General features: G+C 36.8%; 1 protein-coding gene across 1 annotated transcript; it reads left to right on the top strand.

Annotated features, from left to right (window-relative positions):
* The first annotated feature begins 11364 nt into the window (after positions 1-11364).
* LOC149277659 (fin bud initiation factor homolog) lies at positions 11365-11982 on the top strand. The gene has a single exon (XM_089502646.1). It carries the CDS (start codon positions 11365-11367, stop codon positions 11980-11982), a length of 618 nt encoding a protein of 205 aa, XP_089358772.1.
* The last annotated feature ends 10556 nt before the right edge of the window (positions 11983-22538 follow it).

The following is a 22538-nucleotide window of genomic DNA, read 5'->3' as shown; positions in this document are numbered from 1 at the left end:
CTCAAAGGTGTAGATGTTCCAGACGTTAATGTGTCATTTTAGGTCAGTGATATTTTGAGTCCTCATCTCAAATTATAAGGGTTCATATATATATATGGTATTTTCCTTCAAGTGGTCAGCTAGAAGCTGTGCAGAAGGTCTGTGGTTCCACTCTAATCCCCCACTTAAATGATAGTAGTACCGACTCACTTCTTTCTCCAAATACTAACTTTTAGACTAACAGTTTGAAAAATCTAAGTTTATATCAAACTCTCATATCCAGAATCTGCTGGAAGTTTAGGCCAGAATATAACCTGAAACTAATATCCCCCTGGGGTCCGAGGTTTTACAAATGCTCTTCACGGAACTGACGATTAAGTGTCTATCAAGGTATAAAACACATCAATTGTAACACATTAGATGTGCTTATGAATCAAGAAAGGGACAGTCTTCACTCCTTCGGCAAGTGAAATTTTCACACAGCTGTTTTTGTAGAGCATGTACGAGGTGTCACGTTTCCATACATAACTAATTACACCACAGAGGAATTTGTACCATGTTTAACTCTATATCTAGACATACAAATGTAAATAGAATTACATGTGCAGCTTTCTAGGTGCTGACCACACTGTCAATTAAAATCCAGAACTCAATGTATCTTTATTTATTTGTTTTGTGGTCTCGAATCTAGAAATAGTAATATACATTACATGTAATGATATATTTTACTATTTAACCCAATGGATATTTTAACTTGTAAGCCTATTATATATATATATATATATATATATATATATATACTTAATATCTCTCTCATTTTAAACAATCAGGCCATTCTACAAGAACCAACACAAAACTCAAACATTTATTATAAAAAAGATGGGATTTGTTTATATCGATACTTGCCGATGAAGACTTAGACAAATTGTAATGGTGACCTCAGAAAGGTTCAGTCTTCACTGGTTTTGAAAAGAAAATGCTAAAAATACTCCAATTAACTTAATTTCGACCAAAAACATTTCACATAACCGTGAAGCAGAAGGGTATTTTTGTTAATAAAAACATAGTAACTAGACCTTGGAGGATCATGAAGCGAGACCTTTTTTTTTCTTGGAACTCAAAAGGAAATTATAATTTGTACTCAAAGTATACAGTGTCCAGTTGACATACCTCTTAGCTTGTCATGTAAAAAAAAAAAAAAATTAAATACTAAAAATAAAAATAAAAAAAATAACCACAAAATGAGTGAAATGTATTAAAAAAAACAATAGATTCTTGGAAAATTATTCTAGCCATACAATGCTGTAGGTGCTATGATATATTAATGATTTATTGCTTTATAGTAGCCAATTTAACAGTATTATACAACATTCTCATTTTCTACACTACAACCACTAAAGCCTCTTAAATTGTACTGCCAAAATAAGGTCATGTTTATTACATTTTCAGAAGTAAATGTTTATTAATATATTGCAGTTTTATTTACACAAAAAGGTTGCAATTAATCCAACTCTTGGGGGATCCAGGACATAGCAGGCTCCAAAATGTCTTTTCTATGAGCCTAGAATGTGTCTGCTTTAAAGCTTTCTAATGATCAGATTCCACTTTTTCACTTTATCTTATTTCCGTATGGTTTTCAAAGAAATCCCAATAAGGTTTTTATAAGAGGAATTCTCGCATTGTTGGGAATGTCTGCAATGTTTAAAATATCATTTGTAATTTTTAAATATATAAATAATTATTGTTATCACATGAATCACCAGTAATTCCTCAGTATTTATTTACAAAATAGTAAAATAGTTGCCAGGCTTACAAATTTGTTGTACGCAGAAGAAACTAAATACATAGTTGCTAGGGGTCCTTGACTGTGGGATAGTCTACTGGGTCTTATTCTCACATCTGTTCTATCCCCACCAAGAATCACGAGGACAATGCCGACATGGAGCTGTCCTTACAAGCATACAGTTGCCTTGATCATAGTCAACTGTACATTCAGAATAAGAAAATCAGGCATTAGGCTTCGAGGAGGGGGTCTCAAGTGGGCAGAACATGACAGGGCATCAAGATGACCCCAGATAACTATAGCTGGGCAGACAAAAATGACCACATAACTTATTTAACCACTTTCGCCCATTAACTACATTGTTTAAGCCATCTTTGTAATAAGTACATTTAATATCATTACAGAAAGTATGCTTCCTGCATGGGTTCTTTTATTACTTAATAAAAAATAAAAAAAATTGTCATCTCGGCTATTCATTAACTAAGTGTTGCTGATAGAACGTCTCTCTTCACTAACGTTTGGCTCTCCGTTCCATAACGTGTTAGGCATATGTCCCTTCAGGAAGAAATCAATATTGGCAAGTTGAAATGGAACCACAAAACCACAAATACATTTTCACAATGAGTTTTGCGTATGGTTCAGCTGGACGCTCAAGTTTAATGGCTTTCTTCTGAATCCTGGGCCAAGGTGAATTGATCTATTGTGTATGTGAAAATCCTTGTTGACAGATATTGGACTTATATCACGCTCAACTGTGGGTAAAATACAGTAACCTAACTTTTAATAATATTTAAGCTTTTGGAGGTAGAAACCTGAAAAAATGGCAACATGAAACCTTCAAAGCGCTGTTATTTCTCTTTCTGCATGTTTTAACCTATTTTATGGAAGTCGCATCCATTGTGTCTTCTGTGTGACTCATAAGTTTTATGGTACCTGGCGTATCTAGATGGTAGGGAATGGCCAACATAATACCGTAGCACTGCTAAATGAGGACGGATACACAGGTTGTAGGATAGACCCAATTTATTCTAGGCCAGGTTATATATTACAGCATAGAAAAATAGGTGAATTAGCTGGTGCTCTGAGCGTCAGAGATAGGATCTACTTTAAAAACAGTGTAAATAACGTTCAAACATGAGTTTATATAGTTACATTTTATTCACATGTTCCATGCTTCTAACTTGTTTTTTTTCCTACTTTTGTTAAAAAAGGTATCCAGTTCTTCTTTGTAAGTGCTAATAGAATGTGGTATCATGGCTACCCTAGGCAATGGATCTCATTTGTTTACAGTAAACATAATTTCACTTCCTGAAAGAGAGCTCCTATACTCAATTATCGATCTCCTATTCATAATTTTATTGATTAATAGTTGATATTTTAGGGATCTATCTTCTAGTGAAGGTGGTAGCCATCAGAAGTATTCTGCCTTTGTAGGTCGCAGTATAAAACAGGGTACCACTGCTGTCCGCATTCTAGTCTCAAAGGTTTTAATGTTAAAATGTTTTCCTTCTGCTGGGTCTACACTGGCCTTTGATCTTTGACCAGCCGCTAGATCCTGTACTTTTTGTTCTACATCACACGTCCAAAGAAATTGATATTCCGTTTCATGATGGTGAACAGACCTTTGCACTCCTTGTTCATTTGATCCATCACCTGGATATTGTGTACTCTGTCGGCATTTGAGTTTCCCAACATCTACTTATAAATTTAATCTTTAAAAGATATCATTTTTTTTCTAACAATGCCGAAATGTGGGGGAAACATATAACGGACTAAACTAAGTATTATTTTCATGAGTCTGCTATAGTAAAGTATATTTTTTAGGTTTATATTATGTTTAAATATTACATCTATTGAAATCAGCAAATCAATATATGACGGGTCTGTTTTTATCATCTAAGCAATGTTTCCACGAGTTGTTATAGAGCTCACCTCTCACAAACTGGTTTCGCCAAAATATGCTACTGTGTGGATCTGTTTTTATAATGTTTGTTTTTATACAGAGTTCAATCTATTATACAGATTTCATGTCATCATTAAATATTAACAGTGTTTGCTGCTATTCTCAATAGAAAACACATGTTATTGTGTGATTTATATTTTTAAGCTGCAAGTAATATCTGGTGAGTTGCATTGACGGTGGTCTAGATGAACTGAGTTCTCTGTGTGATTTGTCTAGTCTAGGGTAAAACTAGCATTTTATAATTTCTTGGGGTAAAGAATAGAAGAAGCATGGATATTGTTAACTGTAAATTTCCCATATTTAATGTTTCTTGTTGGTATTGAGTCAATGTCACAATTTTAAAGACTGTCACACCAAGTCAATTCAGTTTTATGGAAACTATAGAAAAGATGAGTTTGACCAAGAAGTCACTAGACTCGTTTGGCTTGACGACTTGTGATCATTCGATTTTGTCAATCGAGTATATTTGGTTTATATCCATACAGGGGCTGGAATTGGACACACTAATATACTTTACACTTTACAATCCTGTGTATGCGTATTAGCTGGCTAGCAGTTTAACACTAATTACTCTGCTACCTTTACCAGACTGGCACAATAAAATCCACACTGGAACTTTAAGGTCAGAAGCCAATAAAATATACTGCATATGGCTGCATCCTACAATTTTGGGGCACGTTGCCACCTTCTAGATAAGCGCTTGTGCAGGGGAAGGTTAATGTTGTTGGTCATTAGCCCACCAAGCATTGGTCCAGTGTGCCCAAAGGCTAGTGCAGGACTGGCTTCAATACTAATACTGTTTTGCCATAGTTTTGGTTTCTGAAATATATAACCAGAAACTCGGGTTAGGATATAATCCACCTCTAAGAAATAAACAATGTTTGTTGAATCCTTATATTAATGTCTAACTACTTTATATTAATTCTGCTTCCCACTTATATACAAAATGATATTTAAATCTCTAAAAGTAATATCATACACAGAGGTAGAGTATATATATAACTCAAGGCCCCTAATATATGCACATAATTGAAATGTTTGTCTACTAAATTTTCAATGTAGAATGACCTTGTGCGCTTATAACACATCATTAAATTCTTCACTTGGCCCATTCCTTTTCATTTTCCATAGTCCCCTTTCCTTGTGTTTAAAAGACATTTTCTCGGATTACATGCAGTTTAAGCCTCCCATCAGTTCACATACAGTATAATAAAAATAAAATACGATCTTGAGTATTGTGCCTTTTTTCCATTCCATAATACTTCTGGTTAGTGAACATTTGGATACATTTCCTATACATTTAAACCAGAATATTGTTTCTACCTATCCAATTCCATCTCTTTTTCCATATTGGCGCAACTTCCTTCTTAAGCATATTGCTATTTTATTTAATCATGGTTTTATTTGTTTTAAAGTTTTCGGTAGTCCTGGTTGTTGGAGAACCATCAATGTCTAACAAAGGATTATAGGAGCTGTAGAGCTGTAGAGTAAGATGGAGGTCTGTACCTGGCTGTCTTTGTATATATTACTTTCGGAGCTTTGGACCAACTTGAACGTGCTACTACTGCATTCACAATTTAATGGGGAAGTGTATATGTCCATATAACATTTGATGGTCGTGATATATGCATGAAGTTAACTGTATCTTATGTTCACAAAAGGAAATCATAGAATTTGAGACGGAATATAACTGAGGAAGTCGCATTGATTTAAAGCATTTCATTCCTTTACTGGAACTGCCACAGAAGGATTTTTTTTTCTTTTTTTATGTAATAATTGATGTTTTTGAAATACTGTTTCTGAATCGGGTTTAAGACAGCTGCACATTTACGCTACCAACAAAACTTCTGGTTTGTAGACAACACAATATATCACTAATATTGGTGACAAATTAGGCAGGGGGTTGTACATGCACGCAGCAGGTTTTAGTTCTTGAAATACTGTTCCTGAATTGGGTTTAAGATAGTTGCACGTTTACTCTACCAACAAAACCTCTTTATTTTGGACAACATAAATAATACATGGGTAACAAATAATGACAAATCGGCCAGGGCACAGAAAGTTGCACATAGTGTGTTTTAGTTCTTGAAATATAAAAAGAGAGCAAAACAAAGAGAGATAGAGAGTTATTCGCCAATTAATGGGTCAAGTTCAATCCCATAAAACCCCTTTCAAATCTATTGTTGCTGTCTACAATTGCAGATTTATGTTAGGCAAGTAATTTGCAACTTTTTCAGAGTTTCCTAGAAGGGAAAAGGTTAAAATCGAGGTTCTTGGAAGCAGTAAAACATGATATATGACACATGTCACTGGCCAGACTGTTATTTAGTATCCAACTGTGTATGATATTACTTTTAGAGATTTTGAGTGAAATTGAAACCAGAAGTCATTTTGATGTAGTCATATTGATTGATTTTTTTTAAATCATTTTGTAAAGATAAATGCATTTAAAACGGATTATTTGAGACACAAGTAACCATTGCAGTAGGCTGTAGATCATGGTGGAAAAGAACTGGTTCCCCCTGATTTGACTGAATTACTGCTTCTTCGCTTGCATGGGTAATGATCTCATATTTCAGCGGTGGTCGAGCTACAAGGTGGTCTTTGTCCTTCTGGAAAAAGGATTTGCTACTTAAAAGACGTATTATTAAACACTCATCTACAGACACCTAGGTGATAATTGTTAACCTTATTTGCATGTACCTACCCAGAATTCCTTGTGATTGTGGAAGCACCATGAGATTTCTGGTGCCTGTAGATGAGTGTTTAATAATACTTCTACTACCCCTTAAATTTAAGTGGAACGGTTTCCATCATCTTTTACCCACCATAACTTATGTAATGGTACTACTTAAAAGACCAATTACAAGACAAAGGTGTGAGCCTTTCGTGAAAAAAAGATATAGGAGATTCTGCTCCCTTCGCAAATACTTAAAGATATGAACTATGAGATATTACAGTGTCTCACTCACCTCCACCAATTTTGCACACGGTTTATTAAACACACCGATTTAACCCATAAATACCTTCACAACTACAAGAGCTTGTCAAGTATGCCCTAGCTGTATGTAAAATTCATGCATTGTACAGGACATTGAAGAATGTATAGGATAAGAAGCACTTACATGAAACCAATGAACCTCTCCATCACAACAAAACAGCTTGCTGAACCCACCATTGACTGCATTGGCATTGAGTACTGTAAGTTGCGAGGTGCGGCCTTCATGGATGCACCTGGGTGCCGTGTGTTCTCCAGGTAAGCGATGCACCCGGACATCCACGTGATGTAATAGAAAACATGATTCATCAGACCGGCCACCTTCTTCCATTGCTCTGTGGTCCAGTTCTTATCCACAAGTGCCCATTGTAGGCACTTTCGGCAGTGGACAGAGGTCAGCATGGGCACCCTGATTGGTCTGCGCATTGTGTATTCTGATGCCGTATTAACTTTTTCAGCAATTTGAGCTACAGCAGCTCGTCTGTTGGATTTCACCACACGGGCCAGCCTTCGCCCCACATGCATTAATGAGTCTTGGTAGCCCATAACCCTGTCGCTGGTTCACCGCTTTTCATACCTTAGATCCCCTTTTGATAGGTACTGATCACTGCAGACTGGGAGCACCCCACAAGAGCTGCAGTTTTGGCCCTTGTGAAAGTCACCTGTTATTCCATTCACCTGCCAGTGGTCATAATGTTATGGCTGATCAGTAGAAATTGTATTTTATGTTGTTGCTTATCCTCTCTATTTGCTGTCACAGACAAAGTTAGGCAATGTCAATGGAACAAGCTAAATGGAATTTGGAACAATTTACTATTCATCAAAAGAAGAAGATAAAATATTGCTACCAAACATTAAACCGAACTAAAAAAAAAGTATGGTGAACCAGAGCCAACGTAATTACACTAGCAGCACAATGAAAAATGTGTTATTCCCCCAAATCAACACAAAACAAGACTTAACTGAGCCAACTTTGTTTTTCTTCCAGAAATTGACATGTAATTACATATAACAAAAAAGAAAAATATTTTTTCCCCCCAGACTTACAAAAGATTAACATACGGACTTGCTTTGTTGTCAGTCGGCACTCGTTTTACTTCATACTGTGAGTGCAATATATGCTTTTAATAATTGATACAATTTATCGGTGTACACTATGAATATGTTTCTGTTTTGTTACATGTAAATACATGTAACATCATTGTGTATATGGAATTAGTGAATAAATAATAATGTATTTTTCTCTTACATCTATGATGTTTATTGGATCTCTACCTCCTACAAAGTTCAGATGGAGCATGTTGAAAAATCACAATTTATTTTCTACAAATGTTGTACGTTGAAAGAGATGACTTCTTAAAAATAATCCTGCGGTAAAATGTTTTAATCGGTTGATCTGGCAATTCTATTCTTCACATAAGCAGATACTGATTCTAGCAACTATAAGCAGACACCCCTTCAAAGAAACATATTCTCCATTTCTTTCCTGGTGTTTTTGTGTGAATTCCGTCTCCATGCTACTATCTCTAGCACATGTTGGCTGTAGAACTGACAGCAGAGGGCTCCCATGCAGGTAGCTTGAGTGGTTGAAGGCTACAGGGCATATGAGATAATAAAGTAACGTCTGTATGACAAGTCAGCCTGGAGACGTTAGCCTTTAAAAAAAAGTTTGGACTAAACTTCTCAGAGGAAGAAGGGTTGGGTGTGGGAAACCCTCTATACTAAAATAAAGTGTCACTTTGAGCAAAAAAAGAACAAATGTGTTAAGAGGTTTACAATAAGAAATATATCTCTTCATTTATAAAACTAGAAATGTGAGGTTTTGGTAAGTTTACCTATAATCTAGATTCTACGAGAAAGTAGGTCTTCTTCTTGCTTCACATCCGTGCTTATACAGAATTACGGAAGGTTAGACAGATGGTGGGGAGGTTCAAGCATAATAATGATAATAAATAAATAATGCTCATTAAAAAAAAAAGTTAACCCCTTGAAGTGCCAGTGGGGTACACAGAAAACTCCTAGTTTTAAAGGAAGGGGAGGGAATGGCCAATGTGGTTGATATAATTTGGATATAGGGTTGGGGTGAAAAGAAAGTGTTAAGTGGAGAAAAGTCAACAGACAGAGCTATGGAAGAAGAGGAAGAACATGTTGGACTGGAAACTAGACTTGTACTTTCGGATTAAAATAAACTTAATTTTAAAGCACTTATTGTCCATTCGTGTGAAACTTTTAAAACAAGGAGGGACCCCCAATAAAACAAACATAATTATGAAACTTCTGAATATTAGCTATTCATTTTTTTTGTTCCTTTTAGATTTTTTTTCTAATGTAAACACAATATCTGTGTAATCAAACTTCTGAACCAACTTTACTTGAAATTTTCAGTTGAATTTATGCAAATAAACATGGAGAAATTTTGATTTATAACAGAGAAGAGTTTTAGTCTTAAGTCAGAATTCATCTTTGAGCAGCTGTATCTATAATATAAATACAGCTGTTTTGTGCTAAGAAGAAACCTTATTGTGAAGACAAAAAAAGTGCATCTGGGTCATTGCAGGGGGTTTGCCGCTAAGACCGGTAAATTCTATACCATCGTCAAAAAACCTTGCCAAGGTTCGGTTTGCTGTGCCAGATGAAAGTCTTTACTAAAGCAGGAAAAAAGTTAGATTTACCGCCGTGCTGACACATCCAATGCGTTTGCCGTTCTCTCATTAAACCTCTCATATAACCTATGCTGAATGGAAAATTTTCTGTCAAGGATCTAAAAGAGTATGTCTAAAAAAAAGAACCCTCATTAGCAGCCAGAGGTGCACTTTAGAACCATAAAACACTTTCTAGCACAGTAACCCCTGCATCTCGAGCAAAAAATAAAAGGAAAGCCCCTACTGGCGGGTTAGTCTTACCGGCAGCCCTAAAAAAAACTAAAGGGGTCCCCCGGATCCTCAATTTACCAGGGGGTCGCTTGGCATCAGGAGCTCTACCCTATTCTGCCATCTTATGTGATATTAGAGCAGTGTACATCGAGAGTGTGGGCAGTGGGGCCCAGCTTCCCTGATCTTGCATGGCCTCTTGGTTCTTGCATGGTTTGGGGCCAAGAGGGCAATTTTCTAGGGATTACGGCATGGTGTCCCCCTTTCCAAGGATTTGGACTTGGTGGCCCTTTCTAGACTTTGGGGCCCATTGGCCCTTTTCCAGACTTTGAGGCCTAGTGGCCCTATTGCAAGTAACCATTGGAGGAGCATGAGGTGGGATAAGTCAGGGGAGCCTTTTGTTTGTATCGGGACCCAAGATTTTTAATGGCAGCCTTGTATGTGACAATTTTTAAAACAACTATCACTCCAAGTTAAAATTCATGCATTGATTCTGTATGCTAAGTATGGAATTGGCTGGTAGCTGGCAAACTGTAACCTGGTATGTATTGCCTAATAGCATATTGTAAAACATGTTTTATTTATGTTTATTTATTTATTTTATTATTATTATTATTCTTTTATTTCTATAGCGCCAACAGTTTACGCAGCACTTAATACAATACATAAATTCAAGGGATATGACAAGACGAGAATTGACAGACTAAGACAAACCGATACATTAGGTGGAGAGAGCCCGGCTCGCATGCTTACAATCTTGAGGAATCAATACTGCCCATTTTTTGTAATTAAGTCTAAAATATCAAAAGTCAAAAATGACAAATATAATTCTCATGATCAACATATAAAATCCCAAACAAGCCAGCACATGGGATTTTGTATCTGTTTAACAAATGATACAGCTGCGGAGCTCTTCCACAATAACTTAATGGCACAGAGAAAACAATATGTAGTAATATTTACTGGCAAATAAGATATTGTTGTGGGTTTTTTTTATCCCTACTGGAAAAATGCTTTGAAATTCCATCTCTGAATCAGTGTGTGTGTGTGTATGCGTGTGTGTGTATTTATAGCTCCTGCACGTGCTTCATGCTAACTCTTTCATTGCAAACATGATCTAGATTTGAACGGGTCTATTGCATGCCTCTCAGTGGCCAATAGCCATAGATAATTATACCGTGCTTTATTGGTCTGATAGCCGTAGAAGTATCGGCAGTAGAGGGAAAAATCTTAATGTAGCTTTAATAACTGAGACCTACTGAAAGGATTCTTTTCCAAATCTGCTCCCTGGCTCCTTTAGTGACGAAACCAAGCTGTAATTTGAGAACAGATACCTCTTCTCATGCATATCATTAGCCAAAAGAGAAAAAGCTCTGTATTAGCAGTCCAGATGTGGGAATAGTGTAGTAGCATGCTCAGCTGCTCAGACAGCAAGCATTTTCACCGCAGACCGGTTGCTTTCAGTCTGCTACTCTAAAATGAAGGCTTAAGAGGCTGATATATTTACATATGAACACTTCTCTGCCTTGTCAGCGTGCCTGTTGCACATTTAAGGAAGATAATATTTTGTTGACGGACAAAGGAACATCTAATCCTGCCAACGTTTGTTCTTCACAGATACAAAAGTACCTGGATATATCACAAAGCAAATTTTCAACCAGCCATGCAAATATCATCGGTTTATGGAATATAAAGTTTGAATCCAGAAGCCAAGAAGACTTTTGGGGCTGGTTTTTGACATAGGAATCAACCAAGTCAATCCCTATTCACGATGAAAGGACTCCAGCTAATTTTTATTGGGATACTTTGCAACCTGTGCTATGGCTATTATGATGGACCACTCTTTCCCGAAATGTCCAATGGGACTCTGCACCACTACTTTGTACCTGACGGGGACTATGAAGAGAATGATGATCCAGAAAGATGCCAGCTTTTATTCAGGGTGACAGATCAGAATCCATGCACTAATGGAGATGGTCAGGCTTTCTCCCTAAAGGAGGAATTTGTCATTATCAAAAGGCAGATTGAAGATGCGCAAAGGGTTCTTGATAGTCTCGGAAAAAGCATTTCCTATGACCTTGATGGTGAAGAGAGCTATGGAAATTATCTGGGCAGGGAATCTTCTCAGATCAGCGAAGCCTTCTCCAATTCAGACAAGTCTTTGACAGAACTGGAAATAAAGTTTCAGCAGAGCCAGGACAGTGAGAAAAGTGAAGCACGAGAGTTAAATGATGACTTCGTAACTATGATGGTCCACACCAGGGCTGTGCTCAGAGAAACATTAGACATGTCTTCGGGACTGAGGGATAAGCATGAACTGCTTTCTTTAACCATTAGAAGCCACGGTGCTAGGTTAAGTAGACTGAAAAACCAGTATCTGAAGGTTTGAAACCTTCCATTACTCATCTGTAAAATGTGCACCATAACTTCCCATTTTAACAAAACTGTATAAGGTATAAACTATTCGGGCTGCTACTTCTTCAAGGTGGAAATTATTTTTAAAAAGATATCCATTTAAAGTGACAATGTATCATTAGAATGCCAATGGTAACAAAATGTCTCTGGCAGAGAAGAGGTTAAGAAACTAATTGGTTTCAATCTACAAATGGGAAGTAACGTTCATTGGAAATCGATTAAAAGCAATATTTTTAATATTTAAATAACTGCACTCTTGTCAACATTTTGGTTGATTCTTAAGATTTGTTAACCCATTAATTGCTGTCAGACTGTCTTTAGTGCAGATTTCACCACCATTTAATGAGTTAACACTACTTATTAAAAAAAAGTGTGATTTTTTTTTTTTATAAATACCTTAATTGCATTTTAGCAGCAAGTCTATTAGAGATAGAACTCATAGCAGGGTATTTTATTTATTTAATGATTATTTGCTGCATCAATATAAAATTGTGAAGATGTATATAATATACATACTCTTGAAAATGTGTTGCTTTTAGCTTTCTTTGTTTATAGCATCCATGCATTTTGTATGTATGTACTGTATGAAATATAAGGTGCTTACATGTCTATGCTTATACACAGTTTAAGTATCAATATGTCTTTAAAATAATATTAAATATGAACTCTTACAGTATACTTAATATTCTGCAATCCATATTTTTAAAAAACATTAAATGAAAGGGCAAAGTAAAAACAAATATACAGTATTAAAATAACAGTAAATTCTATTAAATGTGAACACATGATCTTTATTATAAATGATCCATAATTTAACCCCCTTGATGTATCCATGGAAGAATTATGTGCTATGAAGAATAGTCTTTGTCCATTCAAACATACTGGGGATAAGGCAGGAAGTGTAGAGTTAACCCTGGATAACTGTGCCTAACCTATGAATGACAGATGGATGTTGAACGTTAATGACTCCTATCAAACCTACTTTTTATCCCTGGCCGATAATAAACTAAGCAAAATAAAATGTCCATATACATAAGTATATTTTATTTTCTTGCTGTGCTTGGTGTAACAGAGGACTTTTGTCACTTCTGGTCCAACATAAGCACACAGCATTAAATAAGTTAAGACTTTGTGGGATACAGATAGGAACAGAAAGGGTCCAGAAAAGATAAAATTGGAGTTAACCCTTTAAAACCTAAAATAGCGAGCAATGCTGTAGATTTATACCATGGTAGAAAGGCTTTATTGAGCTTTAGAAAGTGAAATTATAGTCGAGACACAGTGTATATGGAGGAAGGAGCTTAAAGGGTGATCCAGGATCTGAGGTTTTACAGCTGGAATAAACCCCGTGATAGACAGAGGGTTAAATAGCAAAATGCATAGTGCTCCGTTTGTTTGGCAGTTTAAATGTTAAACTATTCCTATATAGCCTAACATCTTTTTTTAAAAATGTTGTTTTTAATGCATTCTTATTCTTACATTTATTTCGTACAAAAGCGTTTTCCAAGTAGGTCACCGAATTGCTATTGCGTAACAGGTCCTACTCCAAGAAACAAGTTCATATATTCCTGTTTTATTGCCTATTAAAGAGAGTAAGTGATCATAAACTTTATACAGCCGCATATGAGTCATACACCACCAAGCAGCATCTCTTTGTAGCAGCTGTTGGAGGGATGGGAAGCCTTAGCCCTTAGTGCTATATGTTATGTGTAAATTAAAGCTGTGGAGACCACCTACTAAGCCTATCTGGTAGCCAAACTCCCGATAAAGACAAAGTATTCATAGTGATAAGGAGGAATATACACAGTATGTCTCCGTGTGTATGTGGGGTTGCAACTCCAAATAACAAAATAATAATAAATTGCATTATATTTGATTATTATTAAAAATAAACCCAGGTTCAGCTTGACTCATAGCCAGCTGATCTTGGCAAGAGCCCTTGGCATCAGATACCTTAGTTGGTTTCAGCACAAGATAAAATCCTTCCTTAATTAAAGAATAAGATTGAGTGGCCATTAAACACATTAGGAACCGAACTTCTTTCAACAGGACAGAGCTGAGAAACGATGTATTTATTTAGCGACCCCCCTTGCCAAGTCAGTTCCTCATCATATGAAGACATATCCTAGTATCCTACCTCAAAAGACTGTGCCGAGTAAATAGGCCGATTACAAGGGAGATCTCTGCAAGCTATAGAATAATCTAAAAATAAAACTGTTCGTGCTTAAAAGTTATTCTATGGACCTATTTGTTACTTTTCAGATAATATTATCTCATTAATTGTGCTCCTATATCTTTCCCAAGGCTATAAACGTCAAATTGTACCTCTCTAGCTGTTATTATTATTTATTGTTTTATATAGTGCCATCATATTCCGTAGCGCTGTACAATGGCTTATCAGACTAGTACTATAATTCTCCAATCCAACTGCAGATCACTAAATATTGTTCATACTTTTGCTGGCTCCCATGATACAGTATGTTAATGTGTCTGTTCTTAATGACAAAGGCAAAAGTCTATAACAAGTTTACCGCAATGCTTTTTCAATAAAAATGAATCAAAAGATTTGTGTGTGAAACCATGGAACATACGATATTGGGGGATATTAAATCTTGTAACATGACCTTTGCAACAATACTTCTTATACAATAAAAAATCATTGACAATGACATGACTGTATCTGGTAATTCATTAAGTATTATTGTGATTGTATATCATTATTATAAAAGGTTCATACAAGGTTAAAACAATAACCCTCCCTGTCATGGAAAATACCATTCTTGGTAACATTACCCAAAACCAGACCTTTAGACATTAGTTAATCAACGGCTCCACAAATTGGATTTTCATTAATGTCCGTTATATTATCTTTCCAAAAGTGAAGTCTACACAGCTATAATGTTTTATTTAATATTGTTTAGTTTGGACCAAAAACTATTCAAATATTTTGTTTTATTTTTGGTCCATTTATTTTTCGGACAACACATTTAGGGGTTTTTCCATTCCAAAAGAAATTTGTTGTCACTCACCCTCATTGACGCTCTCTCACACTCTCTCACATTCTCTCTTATTATCTCTCACTCTCAAGTTTCTTATCAATGTCTCCATCAACCTCTTCCGTGACCCCATCTCCTTTTTCCACAAACGAAAATTCAGAGCTCTCTGCTTCATTTTCGTTTGTTTCATTGGGGTTCTTCCTTATTTTCAGACATTCGTACGAATTAATAAAATTAGCATTAAAAATAACATTTGTATGAAATCGAATGCACAAGTCTAGTTAAGTATGTTGGAGACGTGCTAGATGTCTAGAATTTTTGGCACTAGCTAAAGTCAAAACTGTATGCACCTATATATTATTTGCCAGCCCTGACACCACAACTTATCTAGAAAACATGCCTTCAGGATCTCCTCCTCATCTAAGCACCTGTCGATGCCTCAGACATGTTGACATTTACCTGTAATCAGGGAATAGTTTTCTTCCAGCTCACGAATCTGTGAAAACATTATACTAAACAATGGTTGAACACTTACAGACATCTTCCTGTTGTGGAACAATAAGTCACAGGGGCGGACCTAGAGTATTTGGCACCCGGGGCAGATCCTGTATGTGGCATCCCCTCTACTCCCTGGTAGCCCTCTGCCCCTAAAACAACCTCCCTGTGCCACCACTGGTCTTAAAACACCCTGGCTGTGCCACCTCTGCCCCTAAAACAGCCTGCCTGGGCCACCTCTGCCCTGAAGTGTGCCACCTCTGCCACTGAAGCAGTCTGTCTGTGCCAACTATGCCACTGAAGCAGCCTGCCTGTCCGACCTATGCCCCTAAACAATTTGCTTGTGCCGAGCGTCCAGTAGAGTGCTTGCCCAATTGCATTCCATGGTGTAATAAGATAACATACAGTAGAAGGAAATATGCCAGCCATGGCATTTAATATCCCTTTAAAGCAATTTAAAGTGAGAGATCCATCAAAAAATTAAACATACATGGCTATAAAAGTATCAGATCAAATCAAATCAAAATTAGAAGGTTCTGTGTCTTAAAGGGATAAAGCGCTTAAAATCCTTCCCATGGAGGCTGTGTAAATGGCTTGGTTGGGGAGATCTGAGATCTCCATTGTAATCAGCCCATTGAGAAGCGGCAAAGTGGAGGAGCAAATTGCCCAAGATTCCCCTGGTTTTGCAGCAGGCCCTTCTGGACCTGCTGCCCTAGGCTTAGGCCTAGTCAGCCTAAGACAGAATACTTTGCTGGTTACACAGATATGTATGTTCTTCTAATTACTTGACTTTTAAACTATACATGTTGAGGGTTATCAACTTGTAGCCAATCATATATATCTAGAAATTATTAAAAATAGGCCAATTTCCACAAAATCCTGACCTGTAGCAGGACCTTCAAGCATCATCCTTGAAGGTTCTCTTATTCACAAGAACACAACGCAGAAAAAAATTACACTCATTGACAAAATTATATACCTTAGTGTTTAAATGTTCCTAAAAAGTTTATACTGTCTACATACCACATAGATTCTTGGGAAGATCACTCTTCCGAAGTTACTGCAACAAGAAAGTCTCTGTGCAAATTATGTGACATCTATATGTAAAGTAATCATTTACGTTAACATTTGGCTGCTAAATTTTGTTGTCATTTTTCCTTTTCTTCATTTCCTTTGATGTATAAATAGTGATAGACAAGCGGTATTAAATCATCATTCATTTAAAACACTAATCTAAGTGATATGAATCAGCTGTAATCATAGTTTTGGATCAAAGGGTGTTTAAGCTTACAGAAATACAACTAATTGTTCCCATTTTTTAGGCAAAAATGCACATTAGTATGTTGTTCACATCAGTTGTCCAGATTTCAAAGGAAATGTCCCAATTTGGGCTACTATTTTCCCTATCCCAAATTACGTTTTGATGTCCTATTTTTATTAAGATGCTTCAAAAAATACGTCAAAGTAGAATTGTACAGAATACTATTGACTTTAAAAGCCTTACCTAGTCAAAGAATCCACTACAAGGGGATCAGTGGACTCATAGACAGCTGAGTATTGTCAATTCACAAAGTGATTTAATGGTACATGAATGATACGACATGCTCAATATACAAACCAGACTAACCATAACCTGCAGCCCTCTGAGTCACAGACAAGTTCAGGCAATATAAGCTTTTCAAGAAAAGACCAGACATTACATCAAGTAATAATTTATTCTACATAATAACATGGGTGTTTGCACATAGTCAACCCCTACCTTTCCCTTTCCCCGTCTCAAAAAACTGAAAGTCCACATTGGTAGATGAAACGAGGGTATAAAGTTAAGAAATGAGAAGAGCTTAGATGTTCCATGTAGATGAATGATCAATTGCCCTCTCTAGCATGTCTGCCATTTTATACTTTCCTCTAAATACCCATTGCTGTTTCCATTAGTTATTGTTGGTGATTACAACAGCATCGTCCATTACAAGATTGTAAAAAGCATTGTGTTATGAAGAAGACCCCTTCCTTCTGTGTCTACCACCATAGGCTTGTATCATTGTGAATACAATTTTGATGCTGCAAGGGTAAATATTTCACAAGTATTCCATTCTGGCTACCTCTGTATGAGTACTTAATGACAGTTCTTAAAGTTTTCAATACATGTTTTATCTTCTTTGTCATGACTATTAATACATATTCAGGACACGTTTGTCATGTAGGAGAAGGTAGTGCTTTTTATGATGTGCAGACTGTGATGATCTTTCATCCAATGCTGTGTCAATGTTGACGGATTTCTTTTGGCTTTATAGAAAGGGAAAATGTGACTTTTGCAAGACTGCGGTGAGCTACTGGAGCATTTTGTTTGATATCAATGGTCCCCGTTTTGTTTAGAACGTAGGAGAACTTAACATAGAACTAATTTAAAAGACAAGCAAACTATATTATTATTATTATTATTATTATTATTTATATATTATATTATAGCCTTATTCCTATTCAATGCATTTATAAATGGTTACGTTCATTGTAGGGTTTATTCACTAAAGGGGTGGGTGTAAGAAAAATGTTATCACTTTATTAAATATGCTATTCAAAAAGGCCAACCACCACAATGGGGTCTAGTCACTAAAAAGTTGGGTGGTCAGTCGAGTTAAAGAGCTCCAGCTTATATTTGCATATATCTTCCAGGCCAATGAATCTGCGAGTAGCCAGACGCAGACAAGTATTTACTAGTTGTGAATCTTTTTTGTGAGCACCGATGTGCTCAAAATTCATATTTTTGCCAGCTTACAGTTATATGAATATAGGCAAATAATTTTTTTCTTATGATAGATTTCTGTTTTGCCCATCATAATGTAAACGTTATGGCAAGGTTGGACTGGATATGACTATCTGGCCCTGGCGCTTTTAGGCCAGCAGCCACTGAATGTATGTGCGGCCCCTAGGCGGATATGCACAGCCACACGTTCGTTTTTATACTCATTCAATGTGTATTCCTGCACTTTCACTATGCCGGCTGAAAGTATGCAACCCCGCTGATCAATGGCTCTCCAGACATCTCCATACCTCCCATCTTCTACCCTGGTGAATCAGGACACCAGGGGCAGAGATTGCGAGCCAGAGTGTCACTTAAGCTGGCAGGGCTACGGTGCATGCACACAATTCTGTATTATCCGGTGCGTCAGACAAAATCGGAAAAACGGGACAGAGGTCGAGCTTAGCAGGACATGGTGGTAAAATCGTGACTGTCCTACTCAAAGCGGGGCAGTTTTTAGGCACAGTATGCCAGATGGCCAGCCTGCTCATGCTTTATAGAGTGAGAACTCAACACAACTCACAGACCCAAGCAAAGCCACTATCACACGGTGTGACACTTAGATCCTTACTAATGAGCGGAACAATGCAAACTGTTGTATCGGGTAACTGTGATATATAACCTAGAACTGTATTTTTTAATAGCTCATCACCCCAATGATTTTTATGCTGATCCTCAATAAAACTGGAAAAATGAGTTCAAATTAGTATGAATTGCTCTGGGAGCGATACTGAGGGGGGGAAGGGAGAAAATGGGAAAGAGAATGTCAATAAATACCACGTCGGATAAATATTTACCCTCCCCTACTGCTAAAAGAATGACATCAATAGCGATGGGAACTCACGCCTTAGGTCACTGGGTAAAAGGTGTTTCTGTAATACAAGCATGAATAAAGGATACTCGAGCCAACAAAATCCTGCACTTTGATAATCCTGAGACTTCACATGTGATAAGATCAATTATATTAAACACACAGCCTTTTCAGGCACAGATAATAGCAGCTGGGACCTTTCACATACTTTCCTTTCGTGTTGTGACTTGTACCGTACAGCACTGTTCACCAGGAAAGCTGCTGCCTCCCTGGAGAATACTCACGGCTCTGTATATCTTCTGAGCGATATATCTTCTGAGGTAACCAAACAACCTTCTCTCTGTCTGTTTTTGTCGTCAGTAGATCTTTCTCTTTTCAGGATCTGTGATGGTTTTTTAAGACATGGGTTAACTCTAGAATGCCAGGGGCTGAACCGCAAACTGCTTTGTTGGGCGTTGAATACGGAAGGGATTAAAGAACTAGTAATGATTTTAATTTACACCTGCATCGATCATGTGCAGTTATGGTGGCCACATGAGGTCACTGGCCCAGCACATGTGCCACCAGCCCAGGCAATCGCATTCTGGGATTATGTAGAGTCCTAAAATAAAATGATATGATATATGCTGCTTTGATATGTAGGTGTATTGATATTTATTGATTTATATAGTGACATCATATTCCACAGTGCTGTACAATATGAAAACAGGACATAAGTAGCGTAACAGCTAGAAGTTACAGAAAGTAACAAGGCTGTTAGAATTTAGAAGATCATTTGTAGAACAGGGTTCAGTCCACATAGGCGGCCACCTGACTATAGAGGTGGCTACAGCAAACTGATTAAAAAAAGGTCTCTTCCAGCCCCCCTCCTTGTAATAATTTCTCTTTCATTTATGTTTCGTGTACAAGTTTGTTCTGGAACGAATGGACATGACCAGTGCCACAATTACAGAGAACACTTAGACTGGCCAGCGAGCATGGCAGCCAAGTAAATGCAGTGCTTGCCCATGATTTTACACAGATGATTGCCAGATGATCAGCCATTTATAAGAATGAATACAAAAATGTACCAACCTTTAGAATTTCATATTTTGCTTACTTAACATTTCCTTTTTAGATAACATTAATTATATAAGCCAGCAACATATATGACCCAAATCCCTTTGTCCCTCTTTTCTCCTCTGAAGTTCATATTTTGTAAGAGCTCAGAAAGTTTGCTGGGGTTCTCAGTCTTAAGAATAATGTGTATAGAATTAGTAGGAGGTGGGTTCATAAATTCTTAAAATGTATGGTAAAGCTCTGCCCTAATGATGCCTTTAAACACATCAACTGAAAAGCGTCTTTTTTTGGATAGTAGGATCTTGAAAGGGTTGGGCTTCGACACTCATGCTTATTTAGAGACCTTATTTAGTTATCTGTCTTTTCTTATATTTAGGACAGCCTTATGCCTATGCCATATTTAAATTCCCTGACTATGTTATCTAGGTTGGAAAAAGGCCTAAGTCCATCAAGTTCAACCATTCTAACTATCCTTTCCTTCTTTTGACCCAGAAGAAGGCAAAAAACCCAACAAAACAATTAAGCTGTTTTTCAAATGTTTGCTACTTAGTGGAAAAAATTTCCTTCTTGACTCCAAAAAGCAATCAGATTTCTCCTTGGATCAAGAAGCTCTAAAACATTAATGATATATTCTACCACTTCTTCTGGAATTCTGTTCTACTTACCACCCTCTCAGCCCAAGAATATTTCATTCAAGATACCTGTGGATGGTAGGTCATCCTTAGGAATTGTTGGCTTTTATACATTTCGAGCCATCAAACTGAGGAATTGGGTTATATAGCCCGCTACGAACCCAGCAATCTTTTCTATGTTATATTAAAATCAATTCTTAAATTACTTTAGAATTCAGCAGACAACATGGGATCACGGCACAACCTAGAATTTAAAAATGAGAATAAAATGCTAATTAAATTGGCACGAGTATTAACTCCGTCGAGCAACTTACAAAAACACCACCTTGTTGAACTCCTATTTTGAAAAGAGCGATTGTAGCTACAATAATGGGATACTGTTAGTTCCCCAGCTTCCAAATGTGACATTAACATAGGGTTTTAGTGTATCACTTTCCCCCGTAGCTAAGCAATTTGAACTTTGACCTCCGAGAGAATTTTCCACAACAAAATTATATAAAATGCAAGAAGTGTTGAAAAGTCAAATAAATAGAAGCATTCAACTCGGTTACTGGACACTTGTTTGGGTCAAATGTATCAATGTACTCTGCGATCTAATAGAAGGACACCTATGCGGCATTAATGAACCAACTTACATTATGCTCATACCCTTGTTCATTGTGCTGAAAAATATTTCTGAATATGCGTCTGTCTACCTGGCTACCAAAAAAAACACAGTGGATGTCATACAAAGCAGGATAAGTGGTTAAGATCAGATTTGCTACTATCAATATAGGACTGGAGACATGATTAAATATTGATTATAGGCATATTAAAAAAGAACCAGGCATGGACTGGCCATCTGGCACACAAGGCAAATGCTGGTGGGCCGCTGGCCAACAAAATCCCACACTCACCCAATCCTATGTGAGCAGCAGATGGTTACTGCAGTGTGTGGCAACCAGCTGGATATGCCCGACCGCAGGCTACGCCAGTACATCATTTGGTGGCCACATAATTATTTCCAGTCCGTCTCCAAACACTATGGACACTCTAACAGTTGACAGAAATTAACTCCAGCCATGTCACCAGATATTAAGTGAAGTTTTAATTATTTAACATTTAGGTTCATCAGGTAACATTACATTTATTTATATTGCGCCGGCAGATTCCGCAGCGCAATTACAATAGGGGACAGGAAAAAATATTTAACAAAGACAATTTAAAATGAAAATTGGATTGCCATACGTTAAAAAATACTGGTACAGAAGCAGAAGGCGGCCCTGCTTTTGTAATCTTGCAATCTATTTTCTCCTTTAATATATAAAATTCCTTATGTGTAAAAAAAAGTAATTTTAATTTAGTCTTGTAACATTTGATTTTTATTTGTTGGATTATTTAGTATAATTTTAAATAATCTTCCACAGATGACACAAATGTGGTTATATCACCATAGCAACCGTTTTTACTATCTAGACCATTGCATTGGTTGCTATAGTGACAGAACGTGTCCCTGGTAACATATTATATAACTGCCTCACACACACACACACTCTCTAACCTATTAACAAATAAACCTGAAATTCATCCTACAATTTCACTATTGTACTAAAAATGTAAATAATGCCAGATCTCATTGCTTTGTAACTCACGGCAATCCATCGAACGCCAGTAAGTACAATAAACATATGTTTTAAAAAATGTTACACGTTTCATTCTACTAAAACAGAAACATTCAAGAAAATAAACACATGTAAC

This window comes from Sceloporus occidentalis, unplaced genomic scaffold (genome assembly GCF_023333645.1).
Source record: "Sceloporus occidentalis isolate IW3139 unplaced genomic scaffold, rSceOcc1.0.p SCAF_207, whole genome shotgun sequence".
NCBI lineage: Eukaryota > Metazoa > Chordata > Lepidosauria > Squamata > Phrynosomatidae > Sceloporus > Sceloporus occidentalis.
This window is presented reverse-complemented; position numbering and strand designations above follow the sequence as displayed.